Raw genomic sequence first — 23,006 nt, 5'->3', positions numbered from 1 at the left:
GAGATGGATTCATAATTCACCGACACATGTCCTACTAGACTGGCTAAAGAGCTCCTTCTGTAAAAAATACACCCCTTCTATTTCTCCAAAAAATACTGCAGACCTAAAAATGGATGAAAAGAACTATCCCAATGCATCCCATTGTTAACACTGGATGAGAGTAAAGAAAATGCACTCTTTAATCCATTGGGATGAGGAGGGTAGAAGTGATAGGAGAAACTGTGTGTGTGTGTGTGTGTGTGTGTGTGTGTAGCAATTGCTCTGGAGTGTTATAAACTTTGAGGACTGCTTGGATGGCGGATTTTTATGCTTAATATTTTAAGCACAAATTCATACCAGTACTTGTGAACTTTAATAACATAGGAACCATCTAGGAATCTTGTTAAAATACAGATTCTGAATCATTGGCCCTGGGGTAGGGTCTGGAAACCTGCATTCCTTGGTCTGTTGCTGTTTGTGGATCATGTCATGAGGGGCCTGTAGGCCTAAACCCTTGGACACCCTTACTGCCTTCTCTTTTCAGTGATCACCCCACCTTCCAACCCCTGTGAGGATGGCAGTCATACCTGTGCTCCTGCTGGGCAGGCTCGGTGTGTTCACCACGGAGGCAGCATGTTCAGCTGTGCCTGCCTGCCTGGTTATGCTGGCAACGGGCACCAGTGCACTGGTGAGTAACTGCAGGTCAGCCTCAACGACTGGAAAATCGCCTTGGAGGCATTTCCCCACATTGATGGAGCTCTCCTAGAAAGGACAAAGGACTTTTACACTTGCCAAAAGAGTGAGAAAAAAGCATCCTTTGAGGTGGGAAGGGGAGCCAAGGGTGATTTCCTCTGGACTACATTGGTGACCATATATGGAGTCCTTGGTGGAGACATTCCTAGAGCACTCAGGAGCTTCTAACCTTGGTTCTTTGGAACCAGGGTAGGCTGGAAGAATTTAGGGAAAGTTGCATACCTTCCTGTTAGGCAGTCTCTATCTTTCAGTCTCTTTGGTTAATTGCTGAAGTCAACACTTAGGTTTGTGCTTTTCTGCTTTAAGTGATATTTTAAGCCATTTCTAAACACATTTATAATTCTTACTAATTTTTCTTCTCTTTCAAAATAGAGAACTGCACACATATAAAAAGACACACATATCAAAACTTTTCTCCCAGAATTCTAACTTCTTTAAGATTTAATGTAGTATTTTATAAAAGCACCAAACCAATTGCAAGTCTGGCCATTGCAATTTAACTTAGAATGTGTGAGACTGTTATTTAAAGGATAGACATAACTCTTGAGTATAAGTGTCCATGAAACTAGGATTAAGAGTTCTTTAAAATCGAAATCATTCAGTAAATCTACTTAAACCACAAAAGGTTTTCCAAATATACCCTGTGGTATGTGATCAGACTGAACCTCAGTTTCATGTGAGTCACACATAGAGTCATGGTAAAATGACACACTGGGGATAAGAGAATGGTGGGAAAAGTATTTGTAATGGGAAAGGGCCTGCTGGGGAACATGAACCTGAAAGGCAGACTTTCCCCTGCTCATGGTATTGCTGTCTGCATCTGCCACCATGCGCCCAGGCCCACTGAGCTGATTTGCTAAGGAGTAGCTTTGCAATTCCTGGGAGCTTTATACCAGATCCAAATAGCACAAGCCTCCCTCCTCCTCAGCAGATGTTTGGTTCTTATCCCTCTTCCATTCCTTTTTCCCTTTGGTTTCCGCAGGATGGGCTGAGGGGACAGCAGGCTGAGGCCGTGTGTAACTGACAGAACGGAGGTCACTGTGACAGCAGCTCAGCCCTCCACTTCTCTCTGGATGGGGCAGGCTACATGGTGGTGTCTGAGCCTCATTCTTACTCTTTCCACGTGTGCTGTACAGAAGCTCTGCTGCATAGTTTTCTTGAGAATGCAATCTATGCTGAACTGATCCAAAGCCATGGCTCAGTTCAGCTCCCCACCCCCCCACCCCCCAGCCCCCGCCTTTTTTTTCCTAAACAGATATCTTTGGTGGTGGTAGTAAAAGTTGAGGCTATGACTTGAGTCTTCTTCAAAACTCATGTTGAGACTTACATTGCAATTGTGGCAGTATTGAGAGATTGGGCCTTTAAGAGGTGATTGGATCATGAGAGCTCTGCCCCTATTGTTGGATTAGTGGGTTATCATGGGACGGGAACTAGAGGCTTTATAGGAAGAGAAACCTACCTAAAATAGCATCTAAGCACACTCAGCCCCCTCACCATGTGATGTCCTGTACCACCTCAGGCCTCTACTGAGAGTCTCCACCAGCAGGAGGGCCCTCACCAGATTTGGCCCCTTGACCTTAGACTTCTCAGCCTCTAGAACTATAAGAAATAAATTCCTTTCCTTTAGAAATTACTCGGTTTCAGATAGTCTGTTATAAACAACAGGAAATTGACTAATACAGATGGTAACCCTCAGTTGGGATTCCTGTGTGTCTTGGTGTTAGGCCCAGTAATGTAAGAAGACTATGGACCTCTTGAATAAACACCCCTAGCTCTAGATAAAGAGTATTTCCCAATTAGAATGAGGTAGATTTGTAATTCACAGATGTTTGTCCCACTTAACCAGCCAGGAGCTCCATCTGTAATAGATATACTGGTGAGAAAACATTGAATATATCTGTAATAGATATACTCTTTAAAGATACCCTCTACAGGTATGGAATTCAGGGGGAGGTACCAAAGTCTGACAGTGGGAATGCTGCTTTTCTGTTCTTGTGAAATATATCATTTGGTTTGGTTTAACCCTTGTACCAGCTCTAAGAAATGAGACTTCCTTGAGAAAAATCTTGTCTGTAGAATTTATTTAAACATCTGGCTGCTCAGGTCAGCAGAGATGGTGCTTTAAAAATATTTAGTTCCTTAGCCCTCTGATTAAAAGCAAGGAAGTTGATATTAATTTCAGCCTAGATGTGGTGAGTTAGTAAGAATATTAGATTAGATGCTGCCCAGTTTGATCGCTTCTAGAATGAGGATTCTCTCCCTCTTTTTTTCTTCTACTTGTCCTGCAAGACTTTGATTACCTTCTAAGGGCATGTTAGGGCTCTGAAATTGGCTACTTTTCCGTATTGGGAATTTTTAACTATCGTCATTTTGTTTTTATTGCCTTCTCTACTTTTGTCATTTTCAATTATCCCTATTTTATCTCTGGTTCTTTACCTTTTAGGATTCTCTCTAAAGCCTACAAACCTAAAATATGCCAACCCATCAGGTGCTTCCCCAGTGTATTGGTTATCTATTGCTATATAATAAATTACCCTAAAATGTAACAGCTTCAAACAATAGGCATTTAATATCAGTGGCCAGGGACCTGGGAATGGCTCAACTGGATTCTTTAGGATCTCTCACAAGGCTGCAGTCAGTGTCTGGTGGGTCTGTGGTCTCATCTGAAGGCTTAACTAGGGAAAGATCCACTCATGGTTCTGGGCAAGATTCAGTTCTTTGAGGGACCATTGGATTGAAAGCCTCAGTTCCTTGCTGGTTGTTGGCTGCCTTTAGTTTCTTGCCACTTGGGCCTCTCCAGCATAACAGCTTACTTTATTAATGCCAGAGAAAGTCTGCTAGAAAGATGGAAGCCATAATCACGAAAATGACATCCCTTCAATGTTGCTTTATTGTATTGATTAAAAGCACATTACTAAAGGGGCGGAGATTACACATGACCATGAATATCCCTAGGTGTAGGAATCATTGGGGGCCTTAGAGGCTGCCTCCCACAGCCACTTACCATGTGGTTGCCTTCTAAACTTTCATATTATGCGGTAGGAGAGAATGAATGGCAATTTTCCTAAAGACCCATGCATAAATCAGGCTAGGTTAATCATGAAAGTAACTTGAAGAATAAATATAGAAATATGTGTATGTGTGCATACTTAAAGGCATTCCATAATGTACTTGTGTCTCAGTGACCAAAAAATATTTAGAGGCTCTATTTTGTGGGAAATATGCATTGTTAAAGTACACATGTTTTTCCTCCATCAAACTAACAATAAGGGGCTGTGTGGGTTTTTCTCCAGCCACAGTTTGTTAAAAACCCAGCTCCCTGGAGAGGGCCGCACTTGGATTTGGGTTCTCAGTCTGGTGTGAGTCACTAGCCAGAAGGATTTTATCCAAGTAGAGTTAATTCCTTTCCAACTTCCCTCAATCTGGAGTGATTTCAAATGTGTGTTGGTGTGAGCTGGATATTTCTCAGGCATGTTTGTCCTTTTGGATTGTTGTGACTCGTCCAGGTGCAAAAGCAGATTGTCTTGAGTTGGGACCTTCCCAGGAGGAGCAAGTGTGAGTGGAGGAAGCTGGGTTACAGATGGCCCATTACCCAGAGCCATCATTACTCAGGAGGGGCTTGAGGGTAAACACACTGACATTATTCTTTGTGGGGTTTTCTGTGCTTTTGTTTTTGTTTTTTGAGGCAGGGTCTCACTTTATCATCCAGGCTGGAGGGCAAGAATGTGATTACAGTTCTCTGGAGCCTCAACCTTCCAGGCTCAAGTGATCCTACCACCTCAGCCCCCCAAGTAGCTGGGACTACAGGTGCATACTACCACGCCCAGCTAATTTTGGTATTTTTTTTGTAGAGATGGGGTTTCATCATGTTACCCAGGCTGGTCTCAAACTCCTGAGCTCAATTGATCCACCCACCTCAGCCTCCCAAAGTGCTGGGATTATAGGCATGAGCCACCATGCCTGGCCTAGCTTCTCTCTCCCTCTTTTTTTTTTTTTTTTAAATAATGAAAGTATAATCTCCATTACGTGCCTGGCCAGGTGTCCTGTTCCAAAAATGTAGGTAAATGTTGGGTATGGTATGGTAAAGTCAGTGTGGTTACAGGAGGAGACAAGGGTGAAGCTTGAAAGGAAATAGTTTGTTACACTCACAGGTCTGGAGTGGGGTCACCACATGCCACCCAGGGGTACAATCAGCAGGGTGCTGAACAGAACAGATGATGGAGTAGAGAGAGAGTGGGGCCTGTGGGCTAAAGCCTTTATTGTGATATGGGATGGATTTGAGGTTAATTGATGCCAGGAAATTTCACTGGGCTCAAAGGCAAGTGAGCAGTGGTGAAGGGGTGGGAGACTGGCGAACTTGAGGCCAGTGGTTAGGTTTATCATCAGGCAGTTCCTGCTGGTTTTGCTCAGCATTAGGGCAGTAAGAAGGATGTTGAAGTACAAAAGCATGAACTCAAAAGGAAGGATTTATATCACATTTTCCAAACAGGTTCTCTACCAGCTTAATGGATGACAGAGTGGAGGATGGCACTGAGATTAAGCTACCTTTCGTTACCTGAGTGATAAAGGGGCTCTACTACTTCTTGAATGTTTCTTTCTAGCAATCCCTACAGACCCCTGCTAGTAATTACTAAGCATAAGCAGTGGCCTCCTTCTCCAGTGGTACAATAAAGAAAGTTCCTCCCTTGCCAGGGGGCTGAAAGTCTTTCCATGTTTTCTCTCTTGACATCTGATGTCCTGTGCATGCTCAGGCCCTGGAGCAGCTGGCTGGACTCTAGTCTGTATCATGGTATGAGGCCCTCCAAGGAAGAGTCAGGACTGTGATTCAGGGAGCCTTAATCTTTGGGGCAGGAATTTCTCACTTGTGATATCTTCATTCTCTCTGGGGACTTTCTCCTCCTTGTTGGTGATTTATAATAGTTTCTGTCTACCCAAAACTTCAGTATCTTTGATGATGCCAAAAGCATCTGTAGGGAGGAAGGCTGGCCTTTCAGATTTAGTCAGAATTCCTAGGCCGTAGGTTCTGAGCACATCAGTGATTTATTTGGTAGTTCTGGGGAATCCCCTCTCTCTTTAGTTCAAAACTAACAATAAGAAACTGCTCTATGGGCTCCAGAAATAGGCCCTGTGTCTCAGGAATTCCTGCTTCCTGTCATTGCTTGGGGTTCCTGTTACCCTTAGAAGTACTTTTAGCATGTGTATTGTGAATAGCTTTAATTTCCTGCATGTGGCTGGATGTTAATTTTTACAGCTTTGGTGTTACAGCTAGTTTTACATCCCAGTATTGGATGATCACCAGTTTTGCCCAGCTGGGCATTTCAGTTGTCCATTTGAAGAGGCAGAGCCAAGCTCAAGGGTTATTATGACAACATTGGTGGATTCTTGGGTAACTGAGGAGTCAACCAGAACACCTAGCTTGTTTCTACCCTTGTGGTCGAATTGATATCCCCTTTCTTGACTTTGTAGATGAAATGATGATACCCAGGGAAGCCAACCACTCACCCGGGTGGAGCCTCTCTAGGTTGCATTGAGTATTCAGAATTTTTTTTTTTTACTCCAAAGAACTTATATATGCTGACTAAACTCCCCAGAGACGGAGAATGAGCACAATGCTTATTTTCTAATTATAATGTAAGAGGTTCCTCTCCAGTGAACAAAACACCTTACGCTTAATGCCCAGTGTGTGTACTTAGTGGTACTGGAGAAAGCACATTAGTTATTAGAGGATGACAGCGTGGTCAGGACAAAGGGTGGTGCAAGTAACCCTAGAAGAGGTTCCATGTGGGTCATGAGTGGCTGGGTGAGAAGCTAGCCCTGTTCCCAACCCATTCACATCAAATTCAGAACTTCAAATCTCTGCCTTCCCAGGCTGATGTGTCTCTTCCATGGGCTGTATCATACTGATGCAGCACTCTCATTTTCTAGGCTTCCCACTGATCACACTATTCCACATTTTGTTTGTTTATTTTTCTATTCACACATTGTAAAGAAAGTTTTGGTAATTATTATGGATGGAACTACTGCTTTGTTTTCAGCCGAGCCTGAATCAGTCCTGCACCCTTCGTTTATCCTCCTTTTCCTCAGAAAGATTTCTCATCTCTTAAGATAGCTTATCTCATCCCTTGGTTAATGTTAGTTTTAACCATTAAATTCTCAGAGTTTCTTATTTTCTGTGGGGGCTAGGGGCGACTTGCTATTGTCAGCATATGTGGATTTCATTAAATAAAAGGAATATAAGTTGGCTTTTGTTTGAAGTGTCAGGATTTTGTAGTTTTGAGAAATAGGATGGTGAAAGTTAATCCTCATGGTGCTGTGTGGAAAGTGTAGGGTCCTAAATTGTTTGTACTGACAGGCCTGGCAAATTAGGATTTTCATTTCTTATGTATTGCCTCAAAACCATAGATAATATTTTTTTCTTATATTTCTTCCAAAAGTGGAAAGTAAAGAAAATACCTGGTTAATGGAAGGTAGGGGGTGGTTCTAGATAGTAAGACCCTGATTAGGCGAGACGGAATGTGCTGCTTAGATGGAAAATATATGGGGCCTCATCTGGCTCCTTTGCATCTGTAGATGAATGTTACAGGGAGATGGTGCCAACACCAAAAGGAAGAACAAAACCCATTGTTGCATATGTTTGTCTGTCTTGCAGCATTGCTGAAAGGAAGTTTATGACTTACAGTCTAAAGGTTAGTTGAAAGGTAACAACTTCCTGGAATTCACTGTCCATCAAACACGATCTAGGATGTGTGTGTGTGTGTGTGTGTGTGTTTTTTTCCTGCGAGTGACTACCCATTTGATTTCTACACTGAACATGTTTTGTCTAATGTGTTAACTCACATGTTCTTTGATTTTTTTTTTTTCCTATTAAGCTTACCAGCATTTTTCTGCTCATGTTCAAAGGTCTTCTGAAGCTGACACCTCACTGGATGTTGACCCACGCGTACAGAGCCCATGCATTAGCACAGACTGTGTGAGTGAAGTCATTCATGGTTGTTCTTTCCTTCCTGTCTTCCTGTTTCTGACCTCTGCAGATGTAGATGAATGCTCAGAAAACAGATGTCACCCTGCAGCTACCTGCTACAATACTCCTGGTTCCTTCTCCTGCCGTTGTCAACCTGGGTATCATGGGGATGGATTTCAGTGCCTACCTGGTAAGAGTCGGAGGACCAGATTAGACACATGAATCTCTTAGCTTCTTCAAGGGTATTTTTCTGTGACAGCCCACTCTTGATTTAGCCTGGTCTGAAGCCTTAGTTGGGGGATTTTTCAGGCTTTGGATTTTTTTACTCGGTTACCTCCTGCTGCTTAATTTACTGGTAGTTCACTGATTTGTAGCATTCCTGGAGGCATGCAGAAGAGGACCCACCCATCATTCCCACTCATAGCAGCTCTAGTTGGTTAACTGCCCTAGTGATCTGCTTGACCTTGACGAGTGCAATTTGGATGAACTATTGAGTCGAAGCTTATTAAACAGGAGCCATATGCTCTGGTAGCCAGGAGTAAGCCCATGGTGACTGTGTTAGAGGAGCTTGGCCAGCTTGGCGCAGTCTCATGACTGCCATTAGCCTGCAGCTTCTCAGACTTAACCTCTCGGCCTTGGGGTATGAACGGGCTTTGGCTTGTTTTCTCCAGAGTCTCTTGGGATGTTGGAGTGAATGGCATAGCTGCCCCTCATTTTCCGCAGATGACAATAGGGCTAACAGAGGCACTGGGCTGCTTTATGCTTAGAGCCAGATAGGGACCTATGGGATGAACTGGAAGAACTGGGGAAAAACAAGGTAAATAGTGGCAAGGTATTATAAAATAAGAATCTCAGGCTCCAAAATCCCAGCATCTTCCTACTTTTTCCATGCCATGCTGTTGACTGGTTAAGTGAATGGGTTGCATTGCCTTCTTTCTCTCTTTTGTGTCTTCCTCTGCCTTGATCCTGGGAGACTCCGCCCCAGGCCTGACACCCTGTGAGCAACAGCAGCGCCATGCCCAGGCCCAGTATGCCTATGCTGGGGCCCGGCTTCACATCCCCCAGTGCGATGAGCGGGGCAACTTCCTGCCCCTACAGTGTCATGGCAGCACTGGCTTCTGCTGGTGTGTGGACCCTGATGGTCATGAAGTTCCTGGTACCCAAACTCCACCTGGCTCCACCCCACCTCACTGTGGACCACCACCAGGTGAGCTTAGGCCTGGGGCTCAAGGAGCAGAATGGCACTGATGGTGAGTAGACCACACAAGCACAGGACGATTCACCATTCTTCATAGCCTCTTTCCTCCGGGAAGACTGGAATGATAGTGCGTACATATATGCATGTTTGTGTCAGAAGGACATAGAGATATGTATACATGATACATATGATCTGCTACACAGTGGCCTCTTAGACCTTGTCCAGTACAAACCAGAAGTTGAGATTGCATATGTACGTCAACTGAGACCATTACCCTAGATCTGTTATGGCAGCTTAGAGCGATCTGACAGTTAGAAGATCTGCCAGACTGGTGTTTTGTCCAGAAGGAAAACTGCCTTCCTATCTTACTATCTCGCTTACTTCTGCCTTCTGAATTATAGGAAATGGTATGAAGCCTGTTGGTATCAGTAGGAAAAATAAGAAAAATGACACCTGCCGGTGGATCCAGCTAGTTTTCTGTAACCTGACAGTCTCAGCCCTCTCTAGCCTAGCCCACCATCTCTGAAGAGGCACAGGCTTCTGGCTTTTGTTAGCCTATTCAATCTGAGAACATGCCTGCTACCATCTGGGTGGGGCGTGGTGGTCAAGTGTTCACAGTCGATTCCAACAGCAGGCAGATAAGGCAACTTTCTGTTCCTTGTTGAATTATTCAGGGATAGGTAAAACTTTTTTCCTTAGTTATTACAGAAGAATTTTATTTAATGAAGAGCAGATTGTCTTGATACCATTTTAGCCATAACGATTCCTATACAGCTTGCTATCCAAAGATCCGTTTTTACTATCAAGAAGGGTTCCATAAATACTACTCTTGGCTTTTAATGTGTGAGAGTAAGAACTGGAGAATTACCAATAGGTTTTTTTTATCCTTTTAATAATGTTAATTGTTATGGCCAGGACTTAGTGGTTCCCAGATCCACATAGGTAAAAATGGTAATGGCTTGATCCATAGTCCCTCTTTGTTTCTATTTTTAGGAAGAGATTTTAAAGGGGCAAAAAAGTTCAAAGAAATTCTATTTCCCTCATGCCTTCTCTTTGAAATGTCTCGGTTCTTACTCCATCTGGGATTTGAAGAAATCAGATGGTTGGGGGTGCCTTTGGGGAATGGTTCAGAATTTGATTAAATTTATTAAGATAAGCATGTGTTGCTGGGCACAGTGGCTCAGCCTGTAATCCCAGCACTTTGGGAGGCCGAGGCGGGTGGATCACGAGGTCAAGAGATCGAGACCATCCTGGTCAACATGGTGAAACCCCGTCTCTACTAAACATACAAAAAATTAGCTGGGTATGGTGGCGCGTGCCTGTAATCCCAGCTACTCAGGAGACTGAGGCGGGAGAATTGCTTCAAGGAGGTGGAGGTTGCGGTGAACCGAGATCGCGCCATTGCACTCCAGCCTCAGTAACAAGAGTGAAACTCCGTCTCAAAAAAAAAAAAAAAAAAATAAGCATGTGTTAAGGACAGTGATTTAAAGGGGAACCAAGAGACTGAGCAGTCAATGACGAAAATTGTGTGGACTTTCTCCTGCCCACACTCCTCTCTTGGTGCTGGTTCGGCCCTGGCTGCTGTCTCTGACTGGTCTCATCTGTGTGATGGGGTCAGCTTGAGGGAGGGTGAGGATGCTCTGTGCCCAGGATTTCAAAATACTTAAACCTCTGCCAACCAGAAGCAGAAGGGAAAGAAATCCACGGTCGGGTTGAAAAGTAGCTGCAAATAGTAACGAATGAAAGGGATGCCCCCGTATGAGTTATTTGAGACACCCCTTTCCCAGCAGTTAGGCACGTCTCTTTGTTTGGAATGCAGACACACAGCACAGGGTGGTCCCTTAAAGCAAAAATGGATTCTTGGAGTTCAGAATGTGGAGCAGGGTTGGAGTTGGGAACTTCTCCAGGGAATCGTGCAGTGTTTGAGGAAGTAGCATTTCCCTCTCTGTGTTCCTTGAGACCCATTTGGGTGAAGAAGTCAGAGTCTTACTTTCTTCACGGGGTCTTAAGAAGAGCTTTGCCTTCCATGGGTCATGAGCTATAGCGGCAACTAAACGGCAGTGGCTTTCCCCCAACTCTGGTGAGTCGTCCAGTCAAGCTAGTTGGATTTGAGCTCTGACAACTTCATTACAGTCTTCCATGTTCCCAGAGGAATTGCAGGTGCTGGAGCCCAATCATAAGGTTCCCAGCTTTGTTCTTTGGAGTCATTGGAGGGTTTTGAGCGGAGTGACATGAAATGCTTCTGTGTTTTAAATGGGCCATTCTGGCTGCTGCTAATTGAGTTTACACTGGTTTTGGAGAGAGAGAGAGGGCAGAGAAGGGTGGAAGCAGGAAAACCAGTGGGAAAGCTGTTGAAGAAATCCCAGGGAGAGGATGAGGCTTTGACCAGGGTGAGGGGGGTAGAGTGGTGAGAAGTAAAGATATTCTCAGTGGATTCTGAAGGCACAGTTAAAAAGAGTTTTGGATGTATCAGATGTGAATGGTGAGAGAAAGGACGGTCAAGGGTAATCAGGTCTGGGCAGAGGAAAAATGGAGGTGCCATTTACTCATATAGGAAAGACTAGGGGAAGAGCTGGTTTGATGGTGAAGGCAGGGGCTCAGTTTCTGTTAGTTTCTCATTTCTATTACACATCTAAGTGGTGGTAGCAAGTAGGGTTATTGGCTATGTGATTCTGCAGACCATAGGCTTTAAGTTGCAGGAATTAGAAAGGAAGGAGAAGCGCCTCCGTTGATGTTCCTTTAGGTAGTCCTATTATGAATGAACAAGTTATCTCAATAATCTGCTGCAGCCAGAGTCTTCTCAGCACCACCGTGTTTTGGACAAAGCCTCAATAGCCCTGTGGAAGCAGCCTGGGAGGAAACTGCTTTGCAACCGAAGCCAGTGGGACTTTAGCCTGGAGAGAACTGTGAGGGAGGGGACAAGAGGAGAGGATGCTGGAGAAAGAAGGGGAAAGGCAACATGGCAGGAAGCTAGAGCCTGCAGGAAGATTCAGCTTTGAGATAATTGCAGGCACAGGGTGGCTAAAGCACTTCTGGAAACCGGGCTATGTAAGAACCACTTTGAAGCTGTTTGCCACCACCTCTGCTGTCCCTCAGTAGGAATTCCACTCGGTGTTACCTTTACTCCATACAGTTTTCCAACGGATAGATACAGAAGGGTGCTGTGGCATAGCTGGGCTTTCCAAATACTTTCTAAGACACACTGTCCCGTCTCAAGATGGCCCTCTCCCCACCAGGTCCTGGAACTGGAAGCAAGTGGGGAAAGAACACAAATTGGCTTTAAGCATGACCGGGGCCACTGATTCCTCAAGGATCGCCCGCAAAAGTGCTCAGTCAGCAGAGGCGTCCCAGGTGCAGGCAGGACGGGCCTTGTGGGCCTCTCCTGGCCAGAGGGAGATTATGCCTCCTCCCAGGCTGAGGCAGCTGCACTGCAGATCTCTCTCCTTGTTCTTTCTTGATGTGGCTGGGTCTTGATGACAGACCCTCCTGGCAAAAAAGAAGCATCAGATGATCTCTGATTCCCATGGTAGAGAACTACTTAGAACACGTTTGCTTCCCAAGCTGGGTGTCCACGGGCTTGGCTGAGACCTGGACAGTAGGAAAAGGAAGGCCAGGAGGCTAGGTGTGTGGGATCTCGAGCTACATTTTGCATTCTGTCCTTGGCTCACAATCAAAGGCTTTTTCTTCTTTCCTCTTCCCCATCTGCTCAGAGCCCACCCAGAGGCCTCCAACCGTCTGTGAGCGCTGGAGGGAAAACCTGCTGGAGCACTATGGTGGCAGCCCCCGGGACGACCAGTACGTGCCCCAGTGTGATGACCTGGGCCACTTCGTCCCCTTGCAGTGCCATGGAAAGAGTGACTTCTGCTGGTGTGTGGACAAAGATGGCAGAGAGGTGCAGGGAACACGCTCCCAGCCAGGCATCACCCCTGCGTGTAAGCACCAGGCTGGCCCCCGCTCCCCTCAGCTGCATCTGAGGCCTTTGCTAGGGATGCTGTCAGCTGTGGTGAAGTGGGGGGACATGCGGGGTCACCAGGGCTAATGAAAGAAGTCACTATGTGCTATGTTGATTTATAATCTGGTTCACGCAAGATCCCAATTTGCGTTTGGTGTCTGGTTTTTGTCATTAGCAGTTTCCATAATTGGAACATCTGGAACTCATTCAGTAGGCAGTTACTCCCCCTCCCCAGCCCAGGGTGACAGGGGACACATGTCACTCTGGAGTCCTAAAAAGAAGCTGACACAATACTAGCTCTGTGTTTTTTTTTCCTCTCTTGAAAAACAACAAAAAAACCTGTTCTGCTTTGTTCTGAGGGAAGTAGGGAAGTGTTTTGCTGTCTTCTTCCCTAGTAAATGGCAGATTTACATAATTGATCCTTTAATAAAAACCCTAGAAATTAGAATTTCTTTTGAAGAACATCTGGAGCACATCTGGATAGGGTGAAGAACTTTTGATATTTTTGGAGGCTCTGGTATTTGGGAAAGTAACTTTTCTTCCTGTCTCCCTGCCTGCCCTTGTTCCCCTTCCTCCTCTCCCACCCTCCATCCCACAGGTATACCTACTGTCGCTCCACCCACAGTCCGACCCACACCCCGGCCAGACGTGACCCCTCCATCCGTGGGCACCTTCCTGCTCTATACCCAGGGCCAGAAGATCGGCCACTTACCCCTCAATGGAACCAGGCTTCAGAAAGATGCAGCCAAGACCCTGCTGTCTCTGCATGTAAAGTGGATTTCCCCTGTGGGGGTGGCGGGTGGAGCTACGCAGCTTTCCCAGTGGGAGCCACTTCACAGGCCCTGGTGCAGTGCAATGGACTGGTGCAGGGAAGTCCTGGAGGGTTTCTGGGCTGCAGCCCATTGGAATGGGCCCGAAGCCACCACCACAGAACCAGGGCTCTCTGTTGCTGGGAGTTACCTGTCACTGACCAAGGCTGTGCTCTCTCATTGGTTCATGCGGTTTCAGATGTATGGAGAGGGAACTTTCGAGTTGCCAGGATGTGGAGTCTGTATGGTGATCCAAGGGAAAATGGACAGACTGTTACCCTAAGTCACCAGGGTTCTCTCATGTCACAGTGTCTCCATAGAAATCCTGGAAGTCAAAGTGACAGGGGGACTAGCCCAGCCACAAGGTGTGGTCTCTGCGATTTCTTGGGGTCTCCCAAGTGGAAGTCAGTTAATGACTGCCTCACTGTTGCAGCCCTTCCCTCTCGCCTGGATTCTGCCACTTTGACCCACTTCTTTCCTAACCTTCCCTGACACCAAAAATGAAAACTTGGAGTGTGTGACACTGGGAGAGGAGTGGACAGAGCCTTCCCCAGGGGATGCTTGATGCTTCCTGAGTCAGCAGTCTCCCTAATGCAAAGCACCCCATTTTGGGGAGAGGGTTTTCTTTTCTAAAATGCGGAAAGATGAAGCTGGCGCTCTAGAACGGCATTGACAGTGGGAAATAATCTAATTTCATTGTTAAACTTATGGTGCAGGCACTTGCTTATCTGTGAGAATAGTATGGTGTTCATGTTTATATTTACTTCTGTTAATGCACTACTTATGTGGTTCCAGAAAAGCCTAGAAGCCAGTGTTTAAGAAGAGATGTGTCCTTTTTAAGATTCAAGGGGTCCTGTCCCCTCCCCCAAGGACTCGCACATTGTTTTGTAAAACCTTCTCTGGAAGAGGTAGAGACTAAGAAGTTGTCATCACTTTAAGCTAACCCTCTTTTATTCAAGTCATATGGCTTGACTGCCTTTCTGAACATGCCCCTGACGGGGACAGGGTGGTGATGGTAGTGGTAGTAGAAGTGAGAGAAATGGAACATGGGTTGTGCCTACTTTAATTTACTTAAACTGGGACTTTTTCTCTAACCTTGAGATTATGACATGGGTTTATGAATCCCATTATTCCCCAGGTTAATGGAAACTCATTTGAATGTGTACTCTTGCCTGGGACAAATGACCTTTTAATTTTAATTTTCAAATAAAAGTGTAGTTGACCTTAGGTCCCCGCATATAAGCTGCCTGTTTTTCCACAGGAGCCAAATCCTGCTTTGCATAATCTTTCTCGTGCTGACTACTCTCCCAGGGGGCATAAGCGAAGCCAAGCCCCTGGAGGCTGTTAGGCAAGGCAGGAACTGGTGTGACCTCAGGGATAGCCAGATGACCCCTGAATGTGGGCTTTGCACATCTGCTGGGTTTCTCAGAGCAGGAGCCTGGATTGGAAACTAAATGAAGCAAGTTCTGCATGGAGTTGAGGAAAAACAACGGACTCAGCATTTGTTTTCTTTTTTAAAGACCGTCAGTTATTTAGCAATAAGGAAGGAGGAGAGACTTCACTAGCCATAGGTTGGAGGACCACCGCTCCCTAGTTCCTTAACACAACAAATTGCAGACTTTTTTCTTCTTAGACAGGTGTAGCTCTGTGGCCCAGGCTGGAGTGCAATGGCACCATCTCAGCTTGCTGCACCGTGACCTACTGGGCTCAAGCGATCTTCCCACCTCAGCCTCCTGAGGAGCTGGGACTATAGGTGCATGCCACCATGCCCAGTTAATTTTTTTTTTGAGACGGGGTCTCACTTTGTTGCTCAGTCTCAAACCCCTGGGCTCAAGCAATCCTTCTGCCTTGGCCTCCCAAAGGACAGGGATTACGGGCATGAGTCACTGTACTTGGCTACACTTTAATGCAGAATGTAACCAAGTCAGGGGCAGAAGTTTAAGTGATTGCACTTCAGATAAAGAAAAGATCTCTTCACATTCATAGAGGAAGGGAGAGTAGATTTTGTTGGCATATAGTAGCAAATTTTATCAAGGCTCTTTGAAAAGTGCTGATGATATTGGTTGGGAAAGGATTTAGTTTTTACCCAGTAGAATGCTAATAACTTATTTTGCTTAAGGCACTCTAATTACTGAAGGCTTAACCATCAGTCATAAGGGCTTACTGTACCAATACAGTAAACCCTTCAGTAGGTGCTATTATGAATTCTGATTGGTATACAGTAAGCATTTATATTAATTTTTATAGCAACCATATGAAGCAGGTACACTATTGGCCTCATTTCGCAAATGAGAACAAGGTATAGAGAGGTTAAATGCCCAAAGCCACATAGCTAATAACTGGCTGAGCCTGGGTTTGACCCAAGCGCCCACATATGCAGCCACTCTGCTGTGCTGCCTGCAGGATCACAGTGCAGGGTTGCTTACTGCAGCTGTGCGTGAGCAAGGCAGCTGACTGTGAACAAAGGTGAATGCAACCTCATTATTCTAATTCTATGATTTGGTACACAAAGGGTTCCATCATTGTGGGAATTGATTACGACTGCCGGGAGAGGATGGTGTACTGGACAGATGTTACTGGGCGGACAATCAGCCGTGTCAGTCTGGAACTGGGAGCAGAGCCTGAGACAATTGTGAATTCAGGTCAGCAGCTTAACTCAGCAGAGTCCACATTTTATTTGAGTCTATGAAGTCACTTGTCTATTTTACGCTTTAGTCTTCCCCTCGATTTTTCTTCACTAAAGGAGGTTAAGTTCTAGGCAAGTCATTTTATTTAGCTGTATGAAGACCAGCCTCTCTGTAAGCAAACATCTTCATACATATGGAATGAAATAGGTGATTCCTAGTGTGAGCACTTTTCAAAAGAAAAGGATTCATGGTCAGAATTCAGGGTGTGGCCTTAGTCTGTTCAGCCTTCCTCTGGCACTGTGGACACCTGGTGTCAAGCTGGTAGGTCTGCTAGTCTAGAAGCAGCTAGAGGTAGGATACGTAACAAAGTACCTGTTTCTCTATTAACCTGGTTCTTGGGACTTAGACACACTTGGGCCTTGTTTCCCTGTCCCCTCTCCCCCACAAGCTGTTAAAACAGATCTTTCTGCTTCTGGTTTGTCCTCCAGGCTGTGCACACACTCCAGTCCTGACTTTGCTTTATTTCCAGGTCTGATGAGCCCCGAAGGACTTGCCATCGACCACATCCGCAGAACAATGTATTGGACGGACAGTGTCCTGGATAAGATAGAGAGGGCCCAGCTGGACGGCTCTGAGCGCAGGGTCCTCTTCCACACAGATCTGGTGAATCCCCGCGCCATCGCTGTGGATCCAATCCGAGGGTTAGCTGGGCTCCCCTAATTCTCCTCTTACCTGTAGATCCTGCTGTGAAGCCCTTGGGTTTTAATTACAATGTGGGGAAGGCCAGAATGAGAGTAAAAGCTCAAATGCATTCATGTAACAAAGATTTACTAAGGATCGACTAGGTGTCAGGACCTGTTCTAGGAAAAGACAAGGTCTGTTCTTTTATGGCACTTATATTCTATTAGGAGTAAATAAGACTGCATATAAACAATAGTAGTGAGAACTAGGGGCTACTCTGGGTCAGGCAAGGCCTCAGATGACACTTAGCTGGAAGTGAGGTGGGACTCCTTCAGCAGCACATTTATAAACCAGTGTTGAAGCCCACGGTAGGGCTGACCTCCATCAAGTAACATTAACCAAAGTCCAGATGCCTCCGTGTTACTACAGCAGAAATTAAGAAACATTTTCCCTGTCTGTGATAACTGCTAAGGTCATTAAATTTGATATACAGGATTTGTTCAGTGTTTCCGTACTTGTTAGAACCAGGGAGAATTTTTATACCTTGAGAAACTCTTGCCATATTTAAGTGGAGTTCCTACCAAATGAAATTCCCAGATGCCCTTCAAATCAGTAAAAGCAAACCTTCAGCTTTAATTTGCAGGTAAGTGCTTTTTGACTCTGAAATACTTAGTACAGAGCCTCAAAGATGGTTCCAAGCTTAGGGTTCTACACACAGAGAAAGGTGTATCTTTCTCTATTCCATCGACTTAGCCACAGGAATTAATAGCCCTCTTAAAAACGTTCTATAGGCTTAGGCCTGTCTTTCTGACATTTGGAAGGGCATTTTTTTTTTTAAGACAAGATCTCACTTTGTCGCCCAGGCTAGAGTGCAGTGGTACAATCTCAGCTCACTGCAACCTCTGCTTCCCGAGTTCAAGCGAATCTCCTGCCTCAGCCTCCCAAGTAACTGGGATTACACGCACACACCATCTGCACCCAGCTCATTTTTGTATTTTTAGAAGAGACAAGGTTTTGCCATGTTGGCCAGGCTGGTCTCCAACTCCTGACCCTGGGTGATCCCCCTGCCTTGGCCTCCCAAAGTGCTGGGATTATAGGTGTGAGCTACTGTACCCAGCCCCTCATTACTTCTGGGTGCTTGATCTGAAAATGGGAGAGCTGCCATTTTGTGAGCAATGATACCTTGGTCATATCTCCGTGGTCTGGGGAAAATGTGTACTTTTAAGCTGAAATCCACAACACAGCTATGAGGAGATTAAAGATGAAAATAGGATTTTCTTATCCAGACAATGCTAAAGGACTTTAAAATTTTTTAATGAAAAGAAAATCCCCCTTGAACCAGATTTCAATATAAGATATGTAATTAAATCTCCCACAACTGCTTAGCAGAATGGTTGTCGAGCTTTCCTGGATATTTCTCATTTGCTTTCTACAGATTTCACCTTTATAATCTTCTTTCTCTGGCAGTCCCCAAATAATTTACACCAAATATGTGTCAGCTTGTTCTGGATGTACTGTTTCAATGGTATTAAATCATTTTGGGGAGGAGATTGATCAGAAGGCATGAAACAATGATACACATGCTTCACTCTCTGGCCACCTCCACCTTAGCACAAAGTGGAAACTGCTTTCTGGCTTTTGCTTTCAGCTTTTCTCCGCCTCTCTCCTCTCACTGAGGTTCTCTGTAGCTCAAGTGATTTATTCAAGCTTCTACAGCTTTTATAAAATAGCATTTTATGAAACTGCTTTCAAAATTATTTCTGCTCTTATAAACCTGTTTGTTCCCTTATAATAACCTGTTTCCACTTAACAGGACCATATTATTTCCTAGTCAGTATCTGTTAGGAATATCTTTCATTTTTAACATGGCATTTAAAAGGTAAAGTGCTTAACTTAAAATGTTTCCATCCTTGGGTGCCAGGTACAGAACAATCGAGATTCCCCTTCAGCAAGTACCAAATTGTATTTTTGGCAGAAGAAAGTAACAGCTGTTTCCTTCTCAAATCCCTGGTCCACATCTCTTCAAGTTCCATAGTTTTTATCAAAGCCATGCCTAACAGCTGTATTTCTATTGTAAACCCAAGATCCAATTCAAGATTTCAACCAATGGAGTTGGGTCGGTTGAGTCAGGGGTATCTGGGAGGCAGGGATTGTGACAGGAACTTAGTAATGACTTCTTCCACATAGTTATAATAATCAGAAAACCTTGTGATGCAGGTAAAAGTGGAATATGGCTGTGTGTACTTACTTACCTACTGCTATGTAAGAAACTGCCCAAACCTTAGCAGCTTAAGACAATATTTAGTCTCAGTTTCTGGGAGTCAGGAATCCAAGTGTGCCTTAACTGAGTTCCCCAGGCATGGAGTCTCTTGCAAGGCTGCAATAAGGTAATGGCTAAACTGCAGTAATCTCCAGGCTCAGCTGGGAGAAGACAGCCCAAGCATGCTCAAATGGGCCATAGGCAGGACTCACGTCCTTGAGGGCTGTTGGCTAGAGACCTCAGTTCGTTGGCACATGTTCCTCTTTATAGGGTAGATTGCAACATGGCACCCAGCTTCTCTCAAAGGGAGTGAGAGAGAGCACCTAAGGCAGAAGCCAGTTTGAGACCTAATACTGGCAATGATAGCCCATCACTTCTGCTATATGCTCTTCACAAGAAGCAGCAAGACATTAAATGCAGCCCAAACGCAAGGGGATTGCTTAAGGCTGTAATATATGAGGAGATGGGGATCACTGGGGGCTGTTTAGATGCTGCCTACCATGGGCTACATAGCTATTCTTTTATAATCTTCATTTTTAATTTATCTACAGCAACTTGTACTGGACAGACTGGAATAGAGAAGCTCCTAAAATTGAAACATCATCTTTAGATGGAGAAAACAGAAGAATTCTGATCAATACAGACATTGGATTACCCAATGCCTTAACCTTTGACTCTTTCTCCAAACTGCTCTGCTGGGCAGATGCAGGTAATACTACCGATGGAATGTAAATAGAAAACCCCTCATTAAATGAGTGTGAGCACTAACAGATTTTACTATAAAATCAAATCCCAACACTTAGATCTTTTGGTTTAAACATATTGATAACAGTATGGCACATAATCTCCTTTCTTTTGTCTGTAAACTTTTAAATACTGTTCTTAAATGAGTCTTAAAAATGAACTCTCTTGGGTTTGGGTGGAAGGAAGCCTAAATCAGTTTGTACTGCTTGCCTGACCATGAGTGCCTGGCATATTCTTAACAGTTAAATATTAGCCACTGTTGAATTGACAAACTTCAATGAATAGAAACTATTCTTGTGGGGAAGAGGATCACTATAACCATCTGTTATAAAGCTAAGGACATTCTTTGAACAGTACTGTAGCAGGGTGGCTTCCTTCCGTAATGACCTGGGCATTAGCAACCCACATTTGTTTGCTTTTATCAGCACAATTGAAAAAAATGCTGTGTGTCTAGTTCTTCATTAAGAATACAAAAACTGTTCTTGAAGAATTTGTAATCTAATAAAAGGGCCTATAATGCAGATAGGTTACCTTTATAACCCAGTTGTGTAAAACAAGTTAGATTTCTGAAAAGTATTTGAAATTTAAATTGGGGCTCTATGAGAAATCTGAAACTTGAAATAGCTACTGTAAAAATTTTAAGACTGATTCATTTACACTCAAGTATGAGCTGTTTACCATTTTAGTTGCTTTTTTCTTCCTAGCTAGAAAATATTTTTAAAATATGTAAGAATTTTGGTTAACACATTGCTTACAAAGGGCAAGTATTTACCCGGATGTTATAATTTATAAGCTAAGGCCTGAAATCACACAAATTATAAAAATATTTATGTCTAATGCCCTACTGTGGCAGAAACTTACCAGATTTCAGTAAATGCAATCCTGTCTTCCAAAAAAGGACTGAAAGTTTGAATCTCTACTAAAAACTGGAATGTTATCCAACAAACTTAGAGTCTAGTAATAGACCGGGTCAACTTACTGCTGCTAACCTATGACTGCAATGGAAGTAAAATATCCTATTTCCCATTCTTCCCTTGTTTCCTTAGAGGAGTCTGTCACTATCATTTTTGGCAAAGCAGCTTATTACTCCGTGGTGTCAAATGATCTCATTTTCTCCGTTTGTTTTAAAAGGAACCAAAAAACTGGAGTGCACATTACCTGATGGAACTGGACGGCGTGTCATTCAAAACAACCTCAAGTACCCCTTTGGCATTGTAAGCTATGGAGATCACTTCTACCACACGGACTGGAGGAGGTGAGCCTCACACATTCTGGTCAAGCCTGAAAAGGCCAACTATTTCAGAGAACATGCCACTTGCTTTAAAAGTCAGTATGTGACTTTCCTAATTAAGCCCTCTGAGGCTTTTGTTTCATCACCTCTCCTCACTGGCAGATAAGATCCTTCAAGGATGTTTCTTTTCATCCTTTCACCTCACCCAGAAATTGAACAGTATTGCTCACATATAGCTTAAAAGTAGCAAAGGTTTTTGATAAATAATCTAAAAAGGAAGCATATTAATCTAAATATGTTCTTCAGAGAATAAGAGACTACCCTTAAGTGATAGCATGAGCTGTATTAGATATAGGGCTTAAGTTGGTTTTTTCTTTGACATTTGTGGACATGTTGTCTGACAGACCGAGAACTACTATTTAGACTAGTTCTCAACTGTGGAACATTAAAATCTAAGCCCTTTACCCCATGGCCTACAAATCCAATTTGATAGATCATGATGTGATTCTAACATGCAGTTACAATGAACAATGAATTTAGAGCAGTGGTCTTCAAGCTTCAGTGTGGCTTTAGCATCACCCCTTGGACAGAGAAGGCTGGCAGAAATTTTCCTCTACTGAAACTGACTCTTCATAGCTGGCCTTTTTTTTTTAATCTAGTAAATGACTCTCCCTAAATTCACTTTTTTTTCCTTTGTTAACAGGGATGGTGTTGTAGCAGTAAATAAAGACAGTGGCCAGTTTACTGATGAGTATCTCCCAGAACAGCGATCTCACCTTTACGGGATAACTGTGGTCTACCCCTACTGCCCAACAGGTAAAACATGCTTTAGGATGCTCCTTTAAATTAGCAGGGTAAAGAAGGGATATATGAGATACTTGATTATCCCTGCTGTCTGCGACACTGCCACCATCGCCTTCTTCCTGCTCTGAGAGCCACTTTTGAGCTGGGAAAGTTAACGGCCACTACATGGGGGAGGGCCAGTCTTTACTGCCTTAAATCTACCCAAAATGAAAAAGACTTGCTGTTGCAACTTGGTTACAACACACTCACACCCCAGTCTCTCCTCTCTCACAGGAAGAAAGTAAATACAGTAATGTAAAGGAAGACTTGGAGTTTACAATCAGAACCTGGATCTTAAAGAACAGTGACTGCAAAGGCAAAGAAAGTAAAAAAGGAATAGGCCATTAGATGTTCCTGAACATAAAAGATGAACATTTTTTAGTGCAAAAAGACTTCTGTGAAAAGTTTATACCTCAATCTTTACTACTGTATTTCTAAAAATGAAGGTTGTTATTGCAAGTTTAAAAAGGTAATAGAATTTTAATTGTTGCTTATTAAAGCAACTTCTTGTAAACATTTATATCATATTTAAACGGTCAAATGCAACAACTAAGAATTAGAGTTTAAGATTCTGACTTTTGCTATGGATTTTTTCTGGCCAAGAAACTAAAGCACATGTGATCAATATAAAGATACAATTGTAAACCTTGAGAGTTGGAGAAGCCAATGCAGAACTGATGGGAAAGGATTGATTATTTATAGTTTCCCAACCAAAGTTCTAAGATTTTTTTTTTTTTACCTCTGCATCAATACATTTCTATTTATATCACAAGGTGCTAAAATGATTCAATCTGTATTTTCTGATCCTGTAAGTGCCTCTATAGAAGTACCCACAGAAAGCATTACATTTTATTAATACCAAAGATGTAACAGTTTTAAAATTTTCTAGATTACTCCAATAAAACATTTTAAGTTTTCCTATGACTTATGGATCTATGTTGTCTGTAGGACAAAGCTGGGGGTTGGCA

General features: G+C 43.8%; 1 protein-coding gene across 2 annotated transcripts in view; it reads left to right on the top strand.

Moving 5' to 3' along the window:
• NID2 (nidogen 2) overlaps window positions 1–22,962 on the top strand; it is a 62,149-nt gene extending 39,187 nt beyond the window's left edge. The window contains exons 11-21 of one of the 2 annotated variants that reach the window (XM_009006025.5): window positions 524–667; window positions 7,764–7,883; window positions 8,667–8,900; window positions 12,602–12,823; window positions 13,442–13,611; window positions 16,165–16,294; window positions 16,809–16,980; window positions 19,772–19,929; window positions 21,096–21,219; window positions 21,899–22,011; window positions 22,273–22,962. In XM_009006025.5, coding sequence (XP_009004273.3) covers window positions 524–667; window positions 7,764–7,883; window positions 8,667–8,900; window positions 12,602–12,823; window positions 13,442–13,611; window positions 16,165–16,294; window positions 16,809–16,980; window positions 19,772–19,929; window positions 21,096–21,219; window positions 21,899–22,011; window positions 22,273–22,283 — 1,598 coding nt within the window. In that variant the 3' untranslated portion in view covers window positions 22,284–22,962. The remainder of the gene's footprint in view (window positions 1–523; window positions 668–7,763; window positions 7,884–8,666; window positions 8,901–12,601; window positions 12,824–13,441; window positions 13,612–16,164; window positions 16,295–16,808; window positions 16,981–19,771; window positions 19,930–21,095; window positions 21,220–21,898; window positions 22,012–22,272) is intronic. The other variant, XM_035260521.3, reaches the window with a different exon arrangement.
• Window positions 22,963–23,006: the final 44 nt, after the last annotated feature.

Source organism: Callithrix jacchus, chromosome 8 (genome assembly GCF_049354715.1).
Source record: "Callithrix jacchus isolate 240 chromosome 8, calJac240_pri, whole genome shotgun sequence".
NCBI classification, from domain to species: domain Eukaryota; kingdom Metazoa; phylum Chordata; class Mammalia; order Primates; family Cebidae; genus Callithrix; species Callithrix jacchus.
The sequence above is the reverse complement of the archived record's forward strand: the minus strand, read 5'-3'. Positions and strand labels throughout refer to the sequence as shown.